The 20,515-nt window shown below is 48.9% G+C and overlaps 1 protein-coding gene across 1 annotated transcript in view; it reads left to right on the top strand.

Annotated features, from left to right (window-relative positions):
* LOC137518497 (thread biopolymer filament subunit gamma-like) overlaps positions 1-20,515 on the top strand; it is a 329,520-nt gene that overhangs the window by 208,030 nt on the left and 100,975 nt on the right. The window contains exon 6 of the mRNA XM_068236429.1: positions 16,151-16,371. Coding sequence (XP_068092530.1) covers positions 16,151-16,371 — 221 coding nt within the window. The remainder of the gene's footprint in view (positions 1-16,150; positions 16,372-20,515) is intronic.

The raw sequence follows: 20,515 nt of genomic DNA on the forward strand, positions 1-20,515 counted from the left end.
ATGGACCATGCGGGCTGTTATAGCTCAGGGTGTGAAGCCCCAGTCGGACGGGGCTCTGCATTCTGGCTATCCCAGCCTGCATGGGGGACAAGGGGTTACAGAAGCTCGGGTGGGGGGACCCCACGTTGTTTTTCTTTTTTCTAATTTCCCACCATCTGAACATAAAAAAGTTGATAGCAAATTTAAAAAAACAACAACAACGTTGGGACTCCCCTCTGGAGGCTCTGTAGCCCATTGTCCCCCATGCAGGCTGGGATAGCCAGACTGGGGCTTCGCACCCTGAGCTATACCAGCCCGCATGGTCCATGGTATGGGGGGCTCTGGGGAAGAGGGGCGGCCAAGCCTTCCCCTCCCCCCCCCCCCAGAGCCCTTGTCCAATCCATGGACAAGGGGCTCTTCCCACCTCTGGTGCCCCAGGAGGAGGTGGGGCGACGACTCGCTGGGGGGTGTTCATGGCGGCATCTGGGAGTCCCCTTTAAGAAGGGGACCCCCAGATGCCCACCCCCCTTCCAGGAGAAATAAGTATAGGGGTACAAAGTACCCCTTACCCATTTCCACAAAGGGTTAAAACTGAAATAAAAACGCAACCACGAAAAAAGTATTTAAAAGTTTATTAATCTAAATTAACCATAAATACTTACCTGTATCTTTAAAAAAAAAATGTTCCCACGCCCATATCTTCGGTAATTCATCCAACAAATACAGTATCCTCTATCTTGCGATCTTATTTACATTGATTGAAGATCTCTGCCGCCCCGACGCCACACACGCCGTCCCCAGCTGAACTGCTCTCAGCTATACAGTATAGCTGAGAGCGCGTCTATACAGACGCATTACCTCTGGCTCCCGCTGCCCTCCCTGCCTCCCCCCACCTGTCACCCTCACCCATGCTGGCACCCAATGCACCCGTGGGTGACAGCATGGGTGAGGGTGACAGGTGTGAGAGAGGCAGGGAGGGCAGCGGTAGCCGGCGGTAATGTGTCTGTATAGACGCGCTGTCAGCTATACTAAGTATAGCTGAGAGCAAAAAGCATCTTTAATTTTTGGCTCCAAGGATTCCCATTGGTTCCTTATCGACCAATGGGGATCCTCCTGATTCCCATTGTTCTGTTAAGGAACCAATGGGGACCATTGGAGCCAAAATGTAGATACTGTTTGCTCTCAGCTATACAGTATAGCTGAGAGCAAAAAGTATCTTTACATTTTGGCTCCAATGGGCTGCTGTGGGGGCGGCATGTGTGGCGTCGGGTGCGCGCGGAGATCTTCAATCAATGTAACAGAAGGTTGCAAGATAGAGGATACTGTCGTGGGAAAATTGGCGTGGGAATTTTTTCTTAAAAAAAGGTACAGGTAAGTATTTCTGAAGATCGCAAGATAGAGGATACTGTCTTCGTGGGACATAACAGATTATAGCGTGGGACCTTTCCAGAGGATATTGGTGTGGGAATTTTTTCTTAAAGGTACAGGTAAGTATTTCTGGTTAGTTAGGAACATTAAAGGACTTTTCTCGTGGTTGCGTTTTTATTTCGTTTAACCCTTTATGGAAATGGGTAAGGGGTAATTTGTACCCCTATGCTCATTTCTCCTGGGAGGGGGGCAGGCATCTGGGTTCCCCTTCTTAAAGGAGACTCCCAGATGCCACCATGAACCTCCCAGGCAGTCGTCGCCCCTATCTCCGCCTGGGGCACCGGAGGTGGGGAAGAGCCCCTTGTCCATGGATTGGACAAGGGCTCAGAGGGAGAGGGGAAGGCTTGGCTGCCCCCCTCCCCCGGAGCCCCCCCATACCATGGACCATGCGTTCTGGTATAGCTCAGGTTGCGAAGCCCCAGTCGGCTGGAGCTCCGCATTCTGGCTATCCCAGCCTCCATGGGGGACAAGGGGTTACAGAGACTCGGGAGGGAGGACCCCGCGTCATTTTTTTTTTTTCGGATTTCCCACACAGAACATTCCCCAAATTAAAAATGTTTCTTTTTGTAACATTGTTTCCCACTATCTTTTTAGCATATCCTGCAAATTTGGTGCAGCTAGGATGTAAGGAGCCTTTGCTATTAACTGCTGGGAAATATTTCCCACACTCTGACAGGCAGTATTTAAACGTATCATTTTTTTTCTTTGAATTTTTAAAATCGATTTTCTCAAAAAGTATAAGGTATTTTTGAAAAAATGTTTTCCTCTTGTTCCCACTGGTCTTCTTAACATTCCCTGCAAATCTGGTGTTTCTGGCATTTAAGGGGGCTTTGCTATTAATCGCTAAAGTTGGGGGGGCGTTTAATTTTCCCACGGTCAGAAGGAGAAATTTAAAATCGATTTTCTCAAAAAACTATAAGGTCTTTTTGAAAAAAAGTTTTCCTCTTGTTCCCAATTTTCTTCTCAACATAACCTGCAAATTTGGTGTTTCTATCTTTTAAGGGGGCTGTGCTATTAAACGTTAAAGTCGGCGGCCAGACATTTTTCAAACGGCAGCAAAGCAGGGCTTACAACGGTAAATATCGTTCAGGCAGGACAAAAAAGCAGGTTTCAAAACGATAAATAACATTTTGACAGTCGGCGCCATTTTTTAACTTTATAAAACGATAAATATAGTTTAATAATGATTTTCAATGAGGCGCCATTTTTATAGCGCCTGGCGCCATTTTTCACTCCCGGGAAATGGAATAGCAGAGGGAAGGGAATAGAGTACATGGAAATCAGAGACTGAAACAGAGCAATCAGGAGGGCAGTCAGAGACACAAGAACTTTCCTTGGCAAGTCAGCTTATGTAACTTGTATAGTGCTTCCCTACCTCTGCTCCTGTTACTGCAGCTGCCATCATTACCCTATCCTGGACACTATATAGTGTTTCTCTGCCCCTGCTCCTGTCACTGCATGTCCCATCATTATCCTATCCTGGATAGTATGACAACTGGCTGTTCTGATAATCAGAATGATTCATAATTAATTTAATGCTGGGCAGCCGGGGTTTGTACTGTCCAGGATGCAGAAAATGATGATAAGCAGTAACAGAAGCAGACCATTCCCAACATCCACATAAACTCCCTTTGTCCCTGGTATTAGCGGCAGACTGCAAACATCAGTTCACAGTACATCTCTTCCCCTCCTCCATGGCAGCTGTGTCACTACTCTGACCCTCATGTCTGCTGTGCCTGTGTAAAGGCTTCCTGCTGCCTCACACACACACACACAACTCTGGGGTCCGTCCATTCAGGGCGCTGTCCCGCTGTACACTGAATAGTGAGGGACTGTCTCAAATCCTTCTATGAATGCTTAGCAGATGCATTCATTAGAACACTTGTTGTGAGAGCAGAACACTTTTTATGTACATACCCTTCCTTGTCAGTCACTCAGGCTTGGGGTGGAGGGGCAGAGAACAGCTATACAGCCGACAGAGGCGCTTGATCTAGAGCTTGAATTACTGCTGTGTTTCTCCAAACTTGATTGCCTGATGAAGCGGGAGTTTTGCCCGTGAAACATGTTGCATACCTGGAGAGTCCCCAATGAATAGTACTGTTATTAATTAACGGCTTATTGGCTAGTCTGTCTTTTTTTACCTGAGGGAGGAGAGTCCACCTGCATCCCTCCTTTTAAACGGCTTTAATTATTTTATCTTTGTTGGCGCCTCTGTTACTCTTGTTTTTCTGCTGATTAGTCCACCCTGGGTGGAAGGGTGTAGCCCATCTTTCTTCTACCTACAGAGAGCGACTTTTTAATACCCGAGTGGGGTCAGGTTATAATTCTCCCCACCTGCTGTTCAGTGGTTGCCTTTGTGGTAACCCAGCTTTGTGAATATATCTACTGTTAGTCTTCATTAACCACTTGAGGACCGTGGGCTGCAAATTTTGATGACAGGTGGTCTATGAGGGGGCGAATTTTGTGGAACCGGTCATAAGCAGGATGGCCTTTTAGATGACAGGTTGTATTGGGCCTGATCTGATGGATAGGAGTGCTAGGGGGGTGACAGGAGGTGATTGATGGGTGTCTCAGGGGGTGGTTAGAGGGGAAAATAGATGCAATCAATGCACTGGGGAGGTGATCGGAAGGGGGTCTGAGGGGGATCTGAGGGTTTGGCTGAGTGATCAGGAGCCCACACGGGGCAAATTAGGGCCTGATCTGATGGGTAGGTGTGCTAGGGGGTGACAGGAGGTGATTGATGGGTGTCTCAAGATGTGATTAGAGGGGGGAATAGATGCAAGCAATGCACTGGCGAGGTGATCAGGGCTGGGGTCTGAGGGCTTTCTGAGGTTGTGGGCGGGTGATTGAGTGCCCTAGGGGCAGATAGGGGTCTAATCTGATGGGTAGCAGTGACAGGGGGTGATTCATGGGTAATTAGTGGGTGTTTAGGGTAGAGAACAGATGTAAACAATGCACTTGGGAGGTGATCTGACGTCGGCGATCTATTGGTGTGGGTGGGTGATCAGATTGCCCGCAAGGGGCAGGTTAGGGGCTGATTGATGGGTGGCAGTGACAGGGGGTGATTGATGGGTGGCAGTGACAGGGTGTAATTGATGGGTGATTGACAGGTGATCAGTGGGTTATTACAGGGAAGAACAGATGTAAATATTGCACTGGCGAATTGATAAGGGGGGGTCTGAGGGCAATCTGAGCGTGTAGGCGAGTGATTGGGTGCCCGCAAGGGGCAGATTCGGTTCTGATCTGATGGGTAACAGTGACAGGTGGTGATAGGGAGTGATTGATGGGTGATTGATGGGTAATTAGTGGGTGTTTAGGGTAGAGAACAGATGTAAACACTGCACTTGGGAGGTGATCTGACGTCGGATCTGCGGGCGATCTATTGGTGTGGGTGGGTGATCAGATTGCCCGCAAGGGGCAGGTTAGGGGCTGATTGATGGGTGGCAGTGACAGGGGGTGATTGATGGGTGATTGACAGGTGATTGACAGGTGATCAGGGGGGATAGAGGCATACAGTACACGGGGGGGGGGGGGGGGGGGGGTTGGGGAGAATTTCAGGGGTGGGGGGGTGATCAGGAGGGAGCAGGGGGCAGTTTAGGGAATAAAAAAAATAGTGTCGACAGATAGTGACAGGGAGTGATTGATGGGTGATTAGGGGGGTGATTGGGTGCAAACAGGGGTCTGGGGGGTGGGCAAGGGGGGGTCTGAGGGGTGCTGTGGGCGATCAGGGGGCACGGGGGGGGGATCAGTGTGCTTGGGTGCAGACTAGGGTGGCTGCAGCCTGCCCTGGTGGTCCCTCGGACACTGGGACCACCAGGGCAGGAGGCAGCCTGTATAATAGGCTTTGTATACATTACAAAGCCTATTATACAAATGGATCGGCGGATTTCTTCCTTCCTCCGCCCGCCGGCGCTGCTAAGTGGCCGGTGAGCTGGAGGCTAAATCCCCGGCCATCGATCCCCGGCGGAGGATTGCGTCACGGATGACGCTATCGCTCCGCCCATGCCCTTACAAGGACCGCCGCCTCTCGTACATGCGGCGGTCCTTGCGGGATCCACTTTCCGGCCGCCCATGTGCAGTGGGCGGTCGTTAAGTGGTTAATTTCTGATTGATCCTGACATACTGCACCATATTGGGCTCTCGGTTTCATTTTTGTCTCTTCAAAGAGAACAGCTATAAACCAGACACCTTCTTCTTAGGGAGTGTCTATAAATCTGAACTCTGAATGATTCTTTATCTTTAATTTAATTTGTTCGTACAGCCACAAACCTGTAATTACAGTTCACTAGCATACCTGTGGGGTTCAGATTACTCCCCTAAATTAGCCTTAATCACATTTTGAAAGGAAAGGTGAAAGAATATACATTTTCATTACTATACACTGCATTGTAACTTATTTCTTATCCTTTGCTGTCATCTACTGACTGAAGTGAATAGTGCAGGTACATTAATACAGATACATTGCAGAACATGGCCCTTACATTACTGTAAATTACAGCACACTGCCTTCCCATGCAGAGGAGCATACCAGTGCAGGGCAACATTCAGGCATTGCAGCTGACTTTTTTGTTGTCAAATACCCCATACCTTGTTACATTTTAACAAACAATGTGGCCCACAACTCATACCATGTTTTAGATTTTGTGCCCCTCATGTGATTGCGTTTGACACCCCTAATATACACTTTTGATCCTATAAGGCCTCTTTCACACCAAGACGTTGCGTTTTAGGGGAGAGTTAGGGTTGCATAACGTGCCCCTAACGCAACGCATGGTGGTGTTGAAGTTGGACGTCATTGAAAAGATCCGGATCTTTGAACCAAATCTTTGAACCATTTTACTAGGGAAGCAGGGGTGCAGTAGAGTGAGAGGTGCAGGAGAACGAAGGCACATTGAGGGTGCTAATGGGGAAGGGAGAGATGCAGCAGGAAGATTGTGCTTGTGCACAGAAAATGCAGTTCCTGTTTCTTCCAGACATCCACTGTGACCCGAATCCTTCATTGTGATGATCCGGATGATTCAACTCACATAAAAGATCCGGATCAAAGATCCGAATCGTTCATGATCTGGACAACACTACAGTGCAGTGACTATTAATTAGCCATGTGGCTAGGAACAATAGCGGACTCTCCTCTTACTGAGCATGTACAAACAGTCTAATCTGATGAAGGCGTGGAACGCCAAAACGCGTAATAACGCCACCAGCACACGTTTTCTCCTTGGTGGGACTCCAGGGTCAGTTACCACCGGATCCACTCAACCCGATGGCCACGGTAGTTTGAGGGTGTACCCACCTAGGAAGGATTTTAAGGCAGTTTTCCTAACTACATGTCTGCATTCATCTTACATCTAGTAAGTGAATTTTTATTTGCGCAATTTGTTTTAATAAAGCGTTGTCACATTATGGAGCGCTCTTTTTTCTCTTCCTTTGCATTTTATGTACAAACAGTCTAACCACAAATAACGCACAGCATGCTGCACTCTCTTTGAATGGCCAGCGTTACACTGTAACGCAACGTGGGCACTGTGAACAGCCCATTGGTTTTTCATTACTGTGAGTTGGGCTGCGTTACAGGCTGCTCTAACGTGCGCCTGTAACGTCGCACTGTGAGGCCTGGAACCCACTGCAAAACGCTATCGCTAATCGCAAGCGCTAGCATTTTGGTGAGCAGTTTGTCAGCGGTTTCATGAGCTTTTTAGGAAGTGATTTTACAAAATCAATTTGCCAGCGATTGTGTAGCGATTAGCATTTTAAAGTCTGATTGGTCCTTTCAATTTATTTTAATTTTGTTACAGTGTGTGGTAAGGTTAAAACGCTAGCAAAATCGCTCCATGCAGGCTTTAATGAGCGATTAAGCCAGCGTTTATATACTTTACATTGAAGCGCTAACGCTCCCAAAATGCTGCATGTCCTGCGTTTGCGATTTGAGGAATCGCAAACGCTCCAGTGGAAGTTGCCCCATCCATTAACATTAGATTAGATTTGAATCGCTCCAGAAATGTTCACAAAACACAAAATTTGCATGCAGGCCAGAAGTATTTGCATTTTATTGACCATCTCTTATGATGCAAGTGTAACATCAGTGGATTGAGACTGCAATATTTATACCCACCACACGATGGAAACCTGACCCCTCTTTCAGAGCTAAAGGAAGTGGACAAAGGGGGGTGATGGGGGAAGGGCAAGAGAGAGAGGGAGAACAAAGGAAAAAAGGACAAAGGAGAGAGGCTGGAGAGACGTGTGGATCTCTCTGTCCCAGCCTCTGCGTAAGCGATCTTCGTGTGGTTCAGAGGAACGGACCAGGGCAGAAAGAGGAGTACAATCAGGCTCCAATTGATGCTTTGAAGCCAGGATAGCAAGGAGTTAGACGCGAAACAAGCCACCAGCGACCAGACAGGAGGAATCATCAAGCCACCAGCGACCAGACAGGAGGAATCATCTCACCCAGCCCAGAGGACAAGCCATTCCTGAAGGTTTCTTGCTGCAGCGACTAGATGGGTGAGGGGCCTGTGGCCACAGTACTTTGCGTTTAATTGTGCCTTCGCCTGGCGAGCGAGAAGGGACCACTGCCCCTCTCAGCTCAGAGTCTTTTGGAGAGCTGGTCGTGCCATGTGGATTACAAATACCTTCTCTTGAAGGTCTGAGCGCTCCAACTGTAACTTGAATGGGCCCCACCGCTAGCAGACTTTATAGCAGTTTCACCACTGGCCAGTGGTTAGTCAGGGTTGGAAATGTTTTAGCTAAGTGCAGTAGCTAGTTGCACCTCCTCTGCTATTTGTGTGAATTGCATATAACTGTTTGTCTGTTTGATTGTTAAGAATTGTACAGCAGTTTTGTCTCTCTCTCACCCAGTGCATTAAGGGGCAGAGTCTCTTCACGGGTGGACAGGGGAACAAACTCTATTTATGACTGTTGCACTATTGAACTGCTATTTCTGCTTCACTAACCCATTGTCACTAAGCTGTTGCTTTTATCTGATGCCATTGTACCCCTATACCATTGTGAACCCTGTTTGCCCACACCCTTCTCACAGGGCATCTTGTCTGCCCCTAATAAAACCCCTTATAGTTGTTGGTGTGTCGGAGTATTAGAGGGTCCTTTCACAGGACGGGTCATCACTGGGGACAGTAGGAGAACCCAACTCTTACAGCAGCTCCTGTGGGAGTCAGTGCTACACGTGGGGGCTCGTCTTCTGGGATTCTAACCTAGCCCCTTAGAGTGATGACTGCCCTAGGAACAACGAGCCAGGCCAGCAAAATGGACCCAGTCACTGCTGCCTGCTGGTGTGAAGAAGAAAATGGTAGACTACAGTTCAGTGTGGTGATGGATATACCTGCTGATGGATGGACAGAGAATCAAATAGATAAAGCTATCACAGCCCTAGCACTTGATCGTCGGGTGTTCGTCTTAGACACACGGACTGATCCGGAGATCTCTCACACATATGCCCTGCTAGAAGTGAAAAAAGGTCTTCCCACTTGCTTCAAGAACACAATCTTACAGCTAACGGATGACATCAAAGTTCAGTTGATCCGACCAAGTCCCTCAACCAACCACTCAGACAGTTCCAGTGAAAGGCCACCAAGTAAAAGAGAGGTCTGCTCAGCCTCTGTTGACTCCATGTCCACCACCCCAGGATATCCACCCGCTTCCTTCTACACTGATATGGGAAAACTGATGGAAAATTTAGTGACAAATTCATTCCAACCTATCAGTTATGGGTACAGAAAACTGAGGGTTTGTTCTGGGCAGATACCTGTCCCATCCGGGGAAGATGACTTTGAGACCTGGATAGACCAGGCTGCACAGGCCTTAGATGAGTGGGAGGTCTCAGATACAGTCAAGCGACAGAGGATTGTAGAGAGTCTACGTGCCCCTGCTTCAGATGTTGTCCGGAATCTTAAAAGAGACCAGCCAGGTTGCACTGCCACAGAGTGTCTGGATGCCCTTCGTGAAGTTTTTGGGCAAATAGAAAGTTGTGCTGACTTGATACATCGGTTTGGACATACCTACCAAGAGGAAGGGGAACGCCTATCCACCTTTGTCACTCGCCTGGACAAGATCCTACACCAAGCAATCCTAAAAAAGGGAATGGCACAAGACAATGCAAGTGAGTCTTTATTGACTCAGATCCTAAAAGGTGCACAACCTTTAGACCCTATCATGCTGAAAATTCAAATGAGAGACCGAAGTGACCTTTTCACCTACTCAAAACTGATTAAGGCCATTCGAGAGGAAGAGACACTGTTGTCCGCTAAGTCCCAGAAGATGACCACCTCTGCTGGTTCTGGGCGAAGTAGTGGTAGTGCATCTGTGTACTTAGCACGAACCCCCTTGGAAGCTCCGGGAGAGATGGACAGTAAGACCCCTTCTACTGCTGAGGCCCTCACTCAGGCGATAACCCAGATGGTGCAGTCAAATTCCACTTTACAACAAGCTTTTACTGAGATTCAGAGGTCAATGATGCAAGTGATAGAGACTCAGGCAGGGATGCAACAGTCCATGGCTGATCTGCAGAGAGCTATTGCACACCCTACCCCAGAGGGCTCACAGCTATCCAGAGGAATGAAGAGTAGAAGATATTCAGCCGGAGTAGAGTGCTTTAATTGTGGGCAAACTGGACATTACCGAGCCCAATGCCCTAAACCCCGGCACTCTCGGACCTTAACAGAGGAAGTGCGCCAGGCCCTACAGGATCTTTTACCTGCCAAGCCGGCGGAAAACTTCAGAGGGCCCCGGTGAAGGAGCAAGCCGGGAGCCCACTTGCTTCAGACAGCTCCAGCCCGCATCAAAAGGCTGACTGGGCAATCGTACAGGAACCCTTGAGTAGGATTCCTAAGAGACAATCAAATACGCCTCCCTCAGCAATGGGCCCCAGTGTACAGGGAAGAAATACACATCAATGTGAGAAAGGCCACCAGGAGCATCGCTTAGAGCGTAACAGGAGGCCAAAAGGAGTACAAGCTCAACCAGCCAGGCCTACAAGTACACCTCCTTCTGGGCAAATCCCTGCTAACTTAGTGGGCCCCTCTCCAGTGGTGCCTGTTCAAATAGAGGGCATCTTCACAAGAGCGTTACGTGACTCGGGTGCACAAGTGACTTTATTATATCGGGACTTCTATGATAAGTATCTGCAGCACCTGCCCCTGCGAGAATTAAAAGACCTAGAGATCTGGGGAATTGGAACCGAGCAGCTCCCCTATGATGGGTATCTGCAGATCAAGTTGACCTTTGACCCACTGGTTGTTGGGCAACCGGGAACCTTTGACACCTTGGCCATTGTATGTTCTCGACCCCCAGGTTCAGTGAGAAGTTCTTTAATTGTGGGGACTAATACAGACCTGATAAGACGAATCTTGTCCCCCATAGCCTCCTGCTATGATCTACCACCAGAAGGTGTGCACCCCATGCTTCATCCAGTCTACCAACGTTTAGTCCAAGAACAGAGGGCTCCAGCCGAGGGAGTAGGAAGATTGTGGCGATTGGGGAAGAAGGAGAAACTGTTGCAACCAGGGGAAGTGGCATGCCTTCAGGCATCAGTAAGACTGAGCTGGGATCTGCCGGGACCGCATGTCCTGCTAGAAACCATCCCTGGAGAGAAGACAGCCCCCGGGATAGAGTTGATCCCTGAAGTGATCCCAACAAAGGCACTACAGAAGGCTCAAGGAAAGATCTCCGTCAGTGTTTGTAACACCACTGACTCCCCAGTGAGGATCAAAGCCCGGATGCTTCTTGGACAGGTAGGCTCAGTCACCCCAATTTCGCCATCCCTTTCAGTGGGGGGAACTGAAGATGGAATCCCTGTAGACTGCTTCTACCCAGCAGACTCCCCGATATCTCCAGAATGGAAGAGCAGGATTCAAGCCCTGCTTCTGAAACGGCGAGAGTTATTCTCCAAGAGTGAATTTGATGTTGGGTGTGCGAAAAGTACTCAACATCGCATACGCCTACAGGAAGACAAGCCTTTCAGAGAGAGATCTCGTCGGATTCCATTTGGGGATTTGGAAGATTTGAGGGAACAGATTGCAGAGTTGAAGAGAGCTGGAGTGATCCGTGAATCCCGAAGTCCCTATGCCTCTCCCATAGTGGTGGTTCGGAAGAGGGATGGTTCCATCCGAATGTGCATAGACTATCGCACTCTTAACCGTCGTACCACCCCAGATCAGTACACAACCCCACGAATAGAAGATGCCCTACATTGCCTAACAGGAGCTAAGTGGTTCAGTGTACTGGATTTGCGCAGTGGGTATTACCAAATTCCCATGCACCCCGATGACAAAGAGAAGACCGCTTTTATCTGCCCTTTGGGGTTCTACGAATTTGAAAGAATGCCTCAAGGTCTTTCAGGAGCGCCTGCAACCTTCCAGAGGCTGATGGAGCGCACAGTGGGAGACATGCATCTGCTAGAAGTCTTGGTGTATCTGGATGACGTGATTGTCTTTGGAAGAACACTGGAGGAGCATGAGCAAAGGCTGGAGAAAGTACTGAGTCGACTTCAGGAAGAAGGACTGAAACTGTCCCTTGAGAAGTGCCAGTTTTGCCAACCGTCTGTCACCTATCTGGGGCATGTAGTCTCAGCTGAAGGCGTGGCCACAGACCCCAAGAAGCTGGAAGCTGTGGTCAATTGGCCTAGACCGCAAGATGTAGCGGGATTGAGATCATTCCTGGGGTTTTGCTCCTATTACCGAAGATTTGTGGAGGGTTTTGCCAAGATGGCCCAACCCCTTACTGAGCTCTTAAAGAATGAAGGTGAGGAAAGCGACTCGAAACTTTCAGACGAGGCTCAATCAGCCAAAGGGCCCAGAAGACCTCGGGAGTCAATACAGGAAGAGTGGTCCGATCGTTGTGAGGAAGCATTTCAGCAGCTGAAGTGGAGTCTAACCCATGCCCCAGTCCTAGCCTATGCTGATCCTACTCTTCCTTATGAACTGCATGTGGATGCTAGTAGAGAAGGGCTCGGTGGAGTGCTGTACCAAGAGCATGAACGGCATCTAAGACCTGTTGCTTATGTGAGTCGAAGTCTCTCCCCATCTGAGAAGAACTATCCTACCCACAAGCTGGAGTTCTTGGCTCTTAAATGGGCAGTAGTAGACAAGCTTAGGGACTACCTGTATGGGGCTGAATTTGTAGTCAAGACAGACAACAACCCACTCACCTACATCCTCACTACTGCTAAGTTAGATGCTACAGGACACAGATGGCTAGCTGCACTGGCTGAGTTCCGCTTCAGCTTGAAGTATCGACCAGGAGTGGGGAACAGAGATGCTGATGCCCTGTCCAGAAGGCCTCATAACACTGGAGCTTCGGAAAGAGACTGGACTCAACTGACCCCAGAAGGGATACAAGCCTTGTGCCAGGGGGCAGAACATTGGGTCAGAGGAGTGACAGGGGCTGAAGTTGTTGGAGTCAGTACAAAAGGGGTCCCCAAACTCTACTGCAACCTGACCCAATTGAAGGATGGGAGCTTGCCCATCCTTAGAAAAAAGGATCTGAAGCAGGACCAGTCAGAAGATCCCCTCTGCCGACTGACCCTGGAGGCCCTAGAAAGCCAACGACCAGAGCTCCTGCAAACTGAATCTGTTGAGAAGGCCAAGATGGTTTACAGAGAATGGAATCGGCTACAGCTCCGAGACGGACTGGTCTACCGTAGAGCTCCTGTTGATGATCTGGAAGAAAAGTGGCAGTTATTCCTTCCTGAAAAACACAGAGAGACAATACTAGTGGCCTTGCATGATGACCATGGTCATTTGGGAGCAGAGAGGACTCTCGGCCTAGTCAAAGATAGATTCTACTGGCCCTGTATGAGGGCTGAAATAGAAAGCTACTGCCACTCATGTCTGCGGTGTATACAACGAAAGACCTTGCCCACTAGATCTGCCCCAATGGGTCACCTACAGAGCCAAGGCCCCATGGAGTTGGTATGCATGGATTTCCTGTGCCTGGAACCAGATATGAGCGGACAAGGAAGTATCTTAGTGGTGACTGATCACTTTACCCGATACGCCCAAGCTTTCCCCACAAGGGACCAAAAAGCTTCCACAGTAGCCAAAGTCCTAGTAGAGAAGTTCTTTGTCCATTATGGTCTACCGCAGCAGCTTCATTCAGACCAAGGTCGAGACTTTGAGAGTAAACTCATCAAAGAGTTATTGCAAGTGCTGGGGGTGCAAAAGTCACGGACTACTCCTTACCACCCCCAGGGCGATCCGCAACCCGAGCGGTTCAATCGCACACTTTTGAATATGTTAGGGACACTTACCTCTGAAAAGAAGCAGCACTGGAGTAAATATGTCTCAGCAGTGGTCCATGCGTACAACAGCACAAAGCACGATACGACAGGATATTCACCTTACATGCTAATGTTTGGGAGAGAAGCTCGACTACCAGTAGATCTTGCCTTTGGCACCTCCACTGATGGGACTTCAGCTGCATCTCATAAAGGCTATGTTGACCGACTTCGGAGGAACCTGAAAACTGCCTATGAAAAGGCCCAAAGTGCTTCCAATATTCGGGAACAGCAAAACAAGAGAAGATATGATCTGAGGGTTCGGGTCCATGACTTACAACCGGGTGACCGGGTGTTATTGAGGAACCTGGGCCTTCATGGGAAGCAGAAGTTAGCTGACCGGTGGAGCTCACAGCCATACATTGTTTGTGCACGGTTGCCCGGCCTTCCAGTGTATCAGCTCCGTCCAGAGGGGAAGACAGGGCCCTTGAAGACTTGGCACCGCAATCACCTTCTACCACTGAATGAAACAGTGCGGGTGCCCCCTCCACGTGAACCATCCCTGCCTAAACGAACCCCAGTAACTCGGTCACAATTGCCTTTTACTGCAAAGGAAGAAGAGGATGACGAGGAAGAGGACCTGGAGATGGAATGGCTGTGGCGGTTTGACCCCATTGTTTCCACACCGCCTATAGAGGACACCTACTCTAGGCCATTAAGAGCTGATGCACAAGAATTCATACCACAGGCCCAGGTTGAGGAGGGGCCAGAACAGGTACCCACTGAGCTTGAAGAGGAAGGAGAGACCCAAACTATTGCTGAGGCCCCATCAATGCCACCTCGGGAGATTGTAACAGAATCCCCCGCGAGAGAGGTTGTAACTGAATTCCCTGCCAGAGAACCCCTAGAGCCTATGGAGCAGAGAACCAAGCGACAAATCAAACCTCCCCTGAGGTTGACATATGACTCCAGAGGAAACAGTTCTGAAGAAGCCATCACCACCGTCTGCAGATCTACTGAGACACAAGTCCATCAGACCACTGTACCAGTGTGTGATACCTCCTGCCCTGTACCCGACACACCATGGTGGGAAGTCCCACTGCCCACAACTCAGGATAGCTTCAGTTACCTAGTTACATGTAGGTATTAAGTTAATTTGTAGTTAAAACTTTGTTCTTTGGGGACCAAAGACTTTCAGTGGGGGGAGAGTGTAACATCAGTGGATTGAGACTGCAATATTTATACCCACCACACGATGGAAACCTGACCCCTCTTTCAGAGCTAAAGGAAGTGGACAAAGGGGGGTGATGGGGGAAGGGCAAGAGAGAGAGGGAGAACAAAGGAAAAAAGGACAAAGGAGAGAGGCTGGAGAGACGTGTGGATCTCTCTGTCCCAGCCTCTGCGTAAGCGATCTTCGTGTGGTTCAGAGGAACGGACCAGGGCAGAAAGAGGAGTACAATCAGGCTCCAATTGATGCTTTGAAGCCAGGATAGCAAGGAGTTGGACGCGAAACAAGCCACCAGCGACCAGACAGGAGGAATCATCAAGCCACCAGCGACCAGACAGGAGGAATCATCTCACCCAGCCCAGAGGACAAGCCATTCCTGAAGGTTTCTTGCTGCAGCGACTAGATGGGTGAGGGGCCTGTGGCCACAGTACTTTGCGTTTAATTGTGCCTTCGCCTGGCGAGCGAGAAGGGACCACTGCCCCTCTCAGCTCAGAGTCTTTTGGAGAGCTGGTCGTGCCATGTGGATTACAAATACCTTCTCTTGAAGGTCTGAGCGCTCCAACTGTAACTTGAATGGGCCCCACCGCTAGCAGACTTTATAGCAGTTTCACCACTGGCCAGTGGTTAGTCAGGGTTTGAAATGTTTTAGCTAAGTGCAGTAGCTAGTTGCACCTCCTCTGCTATTTGTGTGAATTGCATATAACTGTTTGTCTGTTTGATTGTTAAGAATTGTACAGCAGTTTTGTCTCTCTCTCACCCAGTGCATTAAGGGGCAGAGTCTCTTCACGGGTGGACAGGGGAACAAACTCTATTTATGACTGTTGCACTATTGAACTGCTATTTCTGCTTCACTAACCCATTGTCACTAAGCTGTTGCTTTTATCTGATGCCATTGTACCCCTATACCATTGTGAACCCTGTTTGCCCACACCCTTCTCACAGGGCATCTTGTCTGCCCCTAATAAAACCCCTTATAGTTGTTGGTGTGTCGGAGTATTAGAGGGTCCTTTCACAGGACGGGTCATCACTGGGGACAGTAGGAGAACCCAACTCTTACAGCAGCTCCTGTGGGAGTCAGTGCTACACAAGACAAAATAATTACCATCTCATTGACAATCTCTACTAATGTTGTGCCTTGTCTTATCTTTATGCATAACAGAGGACATCAGAATGTATATCTTTAATGCACTTTTATAAATATACCCTGTAATATAAACAAAATGTACCTTTTGTAGTTTTTTATTATTTTTTTTAAATGCAAAATTGCACTATTTTTTTTTTTACTTTATTAGAATTATACACTTGAAAGTAACCTGGCAGAAGTTGTTGCAAGATCTAGCGTGGGAGTTGCTGAATATCAGGCTCAGATTACATGCTACGAGGCTGCAATTGAGTCAGCCAAGGCAGAACTTCACAAAATCATAGTGAATTATCAGGAATTGCTGGATATAAAACAAGCTCTAGATGTTGAAATCTCTACTTACAAGAAACTACTGGAGGGAGAAGACATCAAGTAAGTAGATATGATTTGATATACTGTACATAAAATCCTATTTTCAATTAATGACATGATCTGTAGCCTAGGTTCTCAACACATGGGTGTTGATTTTACAGAGTTCTTGAACTTGTTCATCCTAGGGGGGGGGGGGGAATCTGCTTCAGGTTTTTGTCAGTCTGTTAACCTTCTTAATGGTATTCCTGACCCAGATCAATGGTGAAAAAAGATGCGTTTTTTTATAATCCCAAGCCTGGGTCGGGGTGACCGCTGGGCAGTTGTTGCATAGTCAGGTTTTCATACAAGCCATGATCAGGGCAGACAAGTCAGGTCATAGGAAAAGATACTACAGCAAGTTGCCAATGTCATTCCTTACCTTGAATGTCTGTTGGCATGTAAGCTTCAGGTTGCCGTTGCACAAGCACAAAGTTTGCTTTCTTCAGCTTGAGACTTCATGGTGTGCGTACCAAATAATCCTGCGTACAGCGTTACACACCTCACTTTGTAAAATTGTAAAAGCATGTCTTGGCATGCAGCTGCTGTATCCAAGCATATTAGTGACTATGACAATAACCCCCCCCCCCCCCAGTACCAGTTGGCTGATCCTCTGCCTATAATAAGTTTATCCATAGTCCCTGAACAAACATGCAGCAGAGCAGGTGTTTCTGACATTAAGATTAACTGCATGCTTGTTTTTGGTGTTATTCAGACACTACTGCTGCCACATAAATCAGCAGGACTGCCAGGCAACTAGTATTGCTTAAAAGGAAATAACTGTGGCATCCAACATATTACTCTCATCTCTGATTCACTTTAAAGCAGAGTTCCTCAACCTTGTCCTCAAGGCCCACCAACAGTACATCTTTTGCAGAAAACCACAAACATGCACAGATGGGGTAATTAGTGTCTCAGCAGAGCTGATTAACTACCTTTGTCGATTTCCACAAACCATGCACTGTTGGTGGGCCTTGAGGACAGGGTTGGGGAGCACTGCTTAACCTCCCTGGTGGTAAGCCCGTGCTGAGCATGGGCTAAGCCGCCGCGGAGGATTGCTCAGGCCCTGGTGGGCCGATTTGCACACTTTTTTGTTGTTGTACGCAGCTAGCACTTTGCTAGCTGTGTGCATAACTTGATCGCCGCTACCCGCCGTGTTAGAGGGGGCCCCCCAGACCCCGTGCGCAGCCTGGCCAATCAGTGCCAGGCAGCGCTGAGGGGTGGATCCCTCTGACGTCGATGACGTTATCCCGACCGTCGCGATGGCGACGGGGGAAGCCAAACAGGAAATCCCATTCTGAACAGGATTTCCTGTTTGCTCTGATCGCCGGAGGCGATCGGAAGGGGTGGGGGGATGCCGCTGCACAGTGGTTATCATGTAGCTAGCGCTAGGCTAGCTACATGATTTTAAAAATATTTAAAGTGCTGCGCTGCCCCCGGCGGTTTTAATAAACTGCCAGGGAGGGTAAAGAGACTCTGAACCGAATAAAAATTATTTTTACCTCGTAGTTCGCTTCAGGAGTCTGAGGAGAGGTAAACCGCTGCATCCCCACAGCAAAACGAGGGGATTATACCCTCAGTCCAGGGCCGGATTACCGACCAGGCTACAAAAGCAGTCGCTTTCAGTTGGCTGCATGTAATAGTTTTTTTTTATTTAAAAAAAAACCCTCCTGCAGCCGCCCTGGCGATCTTAATAGAATTCCAGGGAGGTTAAGTTATACTCACTGGCCGCTGAAGGCAGCCGATGCAGGTACCCAGGCACCAACTAGTAGGAAGTTCCTCAAAGCTTTGGTGTCTCCATAGCCACTGCGTCACATAACATAGTTGCCATCCTGACAGGAGAAATGCGGCTGCCAGAGGGATAGACAAGGAGACCGGAAAGAAGAGGAGGGAACGTGATGGAGGTGAGCGTGCTGCTGGTAACACCTTTTTTAAATTTGAGTACCCCTCACTTAAGTATCCTCTGCACGGCCCTGATCAGCGGTGCTGCTAGGCAACTGTTATTGTTTAAAAGGAAATAACCACGGCAGCCTCCATATTCTACACACTTCAGTTGTCCTTTATACTGGTCATGCTTACTAAGGATGGAGGGGATGGATTTTTAGTCTTGTAACACTTACCAAGAAGGCGGAGGGGAATTTTATTTTGATTACACTTAATTGGGGAAGGTCTGAATTATTATACTGGTGAAACCTTGTTGTGGGGTAGGAGGACAGCAACCACCTACTACTTGTCTACCCACTATTTATCTCTGCTTGTCATTTGTCAACTGCTGCTTTCAGTGGCGTACCTTCCGGGGATGCAACCCCATCGGCTGCAGGGGGGCCCGGGGGCTTTCTGGGGCCCACCAGCCGTGTGCGGGGGAATGCGATGCCGCCCCCCGAATGTGGGACCCCCCCAGCCGGGTGTGGAACTGGCCGCAGCATCTAATAGACGTCGGGTCAGTTCATTCCCCGCAGCCTGCACTGCAGTTTCCCGGAGGCAGAGCAGGGCTACAGCAAGATGGCTGCCGAAGCCCTGCTCTGGAGACTATTTGTGTCTCCAGTACAGGGCTTCGGGAGCCATCTTGCCATAGCCCTGCACTCTGCCTGTCAGCGCGGGAGATGTGCTGCAGGAGGATTGTCGGGGAGCTGCACGCCAGATGCCGGGAGAGGAGGAGACTTCTGTCAGGTGAGTGAATTGTTTATTTTTCCACAGGTGCAATTGTTTTTTCTGGTGCCTGCTGCCCACATTATGATTTTCTGGTGACTGTAGGGTGACCACTTGCAGAACCCCAAAAAGGAGGACATCACACCTTAAAAAGGAGGACATCGTACTGAGTGTGCCAAAAGTGGGTGTGGTCAAGCATAACGTGGGCGTGGTCATGGGTGGGGCCAAATATACATGTCCTTAGCGGTGGTGTAAATTGTCTGCCGGGGAAGTTTGAGCTCTGCCGTAGTGTAGCCCCCAAAAATAGATGTAATCTGACAGCATTTCACCAAAAATATGCGTAATCTGGTAGAAGTTCCTCCAAAATACAAATAATATGGCAGTGGTTCCCCCAAAATAGACAATGTGGCAGCAGCAGTTCCCCCCCAACCTACACATAATCTGGAACCAGTTCCCCAAAATACGCAAAACCTGGCAGCGGATCACCCAAAATACACATAACACACAAAATACATGTAATCTGGCAGCAGTGGTCCCCCAAACATACACAATCTGGCAGCAGTTCCTCAAAATACGCAAAATCTGGCAGCAGCCGTGCCCCTAACATACATAATATGGCAGCGGTTCCCCATAAATACAGATAATCTGACAGCAGGTACCCCCAGCATAGGTAGCCAGGTCTATAGGTGTCCCCAGTATAAGTAGTCATGAGTATAGTTGTCCCCAGAAAAGGTAGCCAGGTGTATAATGTCCCCAGAATAGGTAGCCAGGTCTTTGGGTGTCCCCAGAGTAGTTAGCCAGGTCTATAGATGTCTCCGGTACAGATGGCCAGGTTTTTAGGTGTCCCCAGAATAGTTAGGCAGGTCTATAGGTGTCCCCAGTATATGTAGCCAGGTCTTTAGGTTCCTCAGGAATAGTTAGCCAAGTGTATAGGTGTCTCCAGTACAGATAGCCAGGTGTATAGTGTCCCCAGTATATATAGCCAGGGCTATGGGTGTCCCCAGAATAGTTAGCCAGGTGTCCCCCGGCAGGAGGGGCGAGCTCAGTGAAGGGAGAGCTGTAGGTACAGCAGTGTGAAAGGGGGGACATCTCTTCCCCCCCCCCTTTCCTCACCTTTGGGCTCCCCCTTCCTCGCTCTCCCCTCTAGAACTAAAGTTTTGGGGTGGCTGGCAGCGGGTGAGACTTACCTGCCTCCTTCCACGGCGAAGCAGTAGCGATGTCCGGTTCATGAGTCATTTGAGCCTGTTCTTTCCTGTGATCCGACTCATCCACTGAACCGAATCAGTTCAGTGGATGAGACAGGAACTGTAGCTGCAGTTCCTGTCTCATCCACTGAACTCATTCGGCTCAGTGGATGAGTCGGATCATTACACTCACTCGAAAGAACAGGCTCAAATAACTCATGAACCGGACGTCACTATGCAGCGCTTGGAGCGAGGCAGACCTGCCCACTGCCAGTCGACCCAAAACTTTAGTTCTAGAGGGTAGAGCGAGGAAGCCCAAAGGTGAGGAAAGGGGG

Source organism: Hyperolius riggenbachi, chromosome 5 (assembly GCF_040937935.1).
Source record: "Hyperolius riggenbachi isolate aHypRig1 chromosome 5, aHypRig1.pri, whole genome shotgun sequence".
NCBI lineage: Eukaryota > Metazoa > Chordata > Amphibia > Anura > Hyperoliidae > Hyperolius > Hyperolius riggenbachi.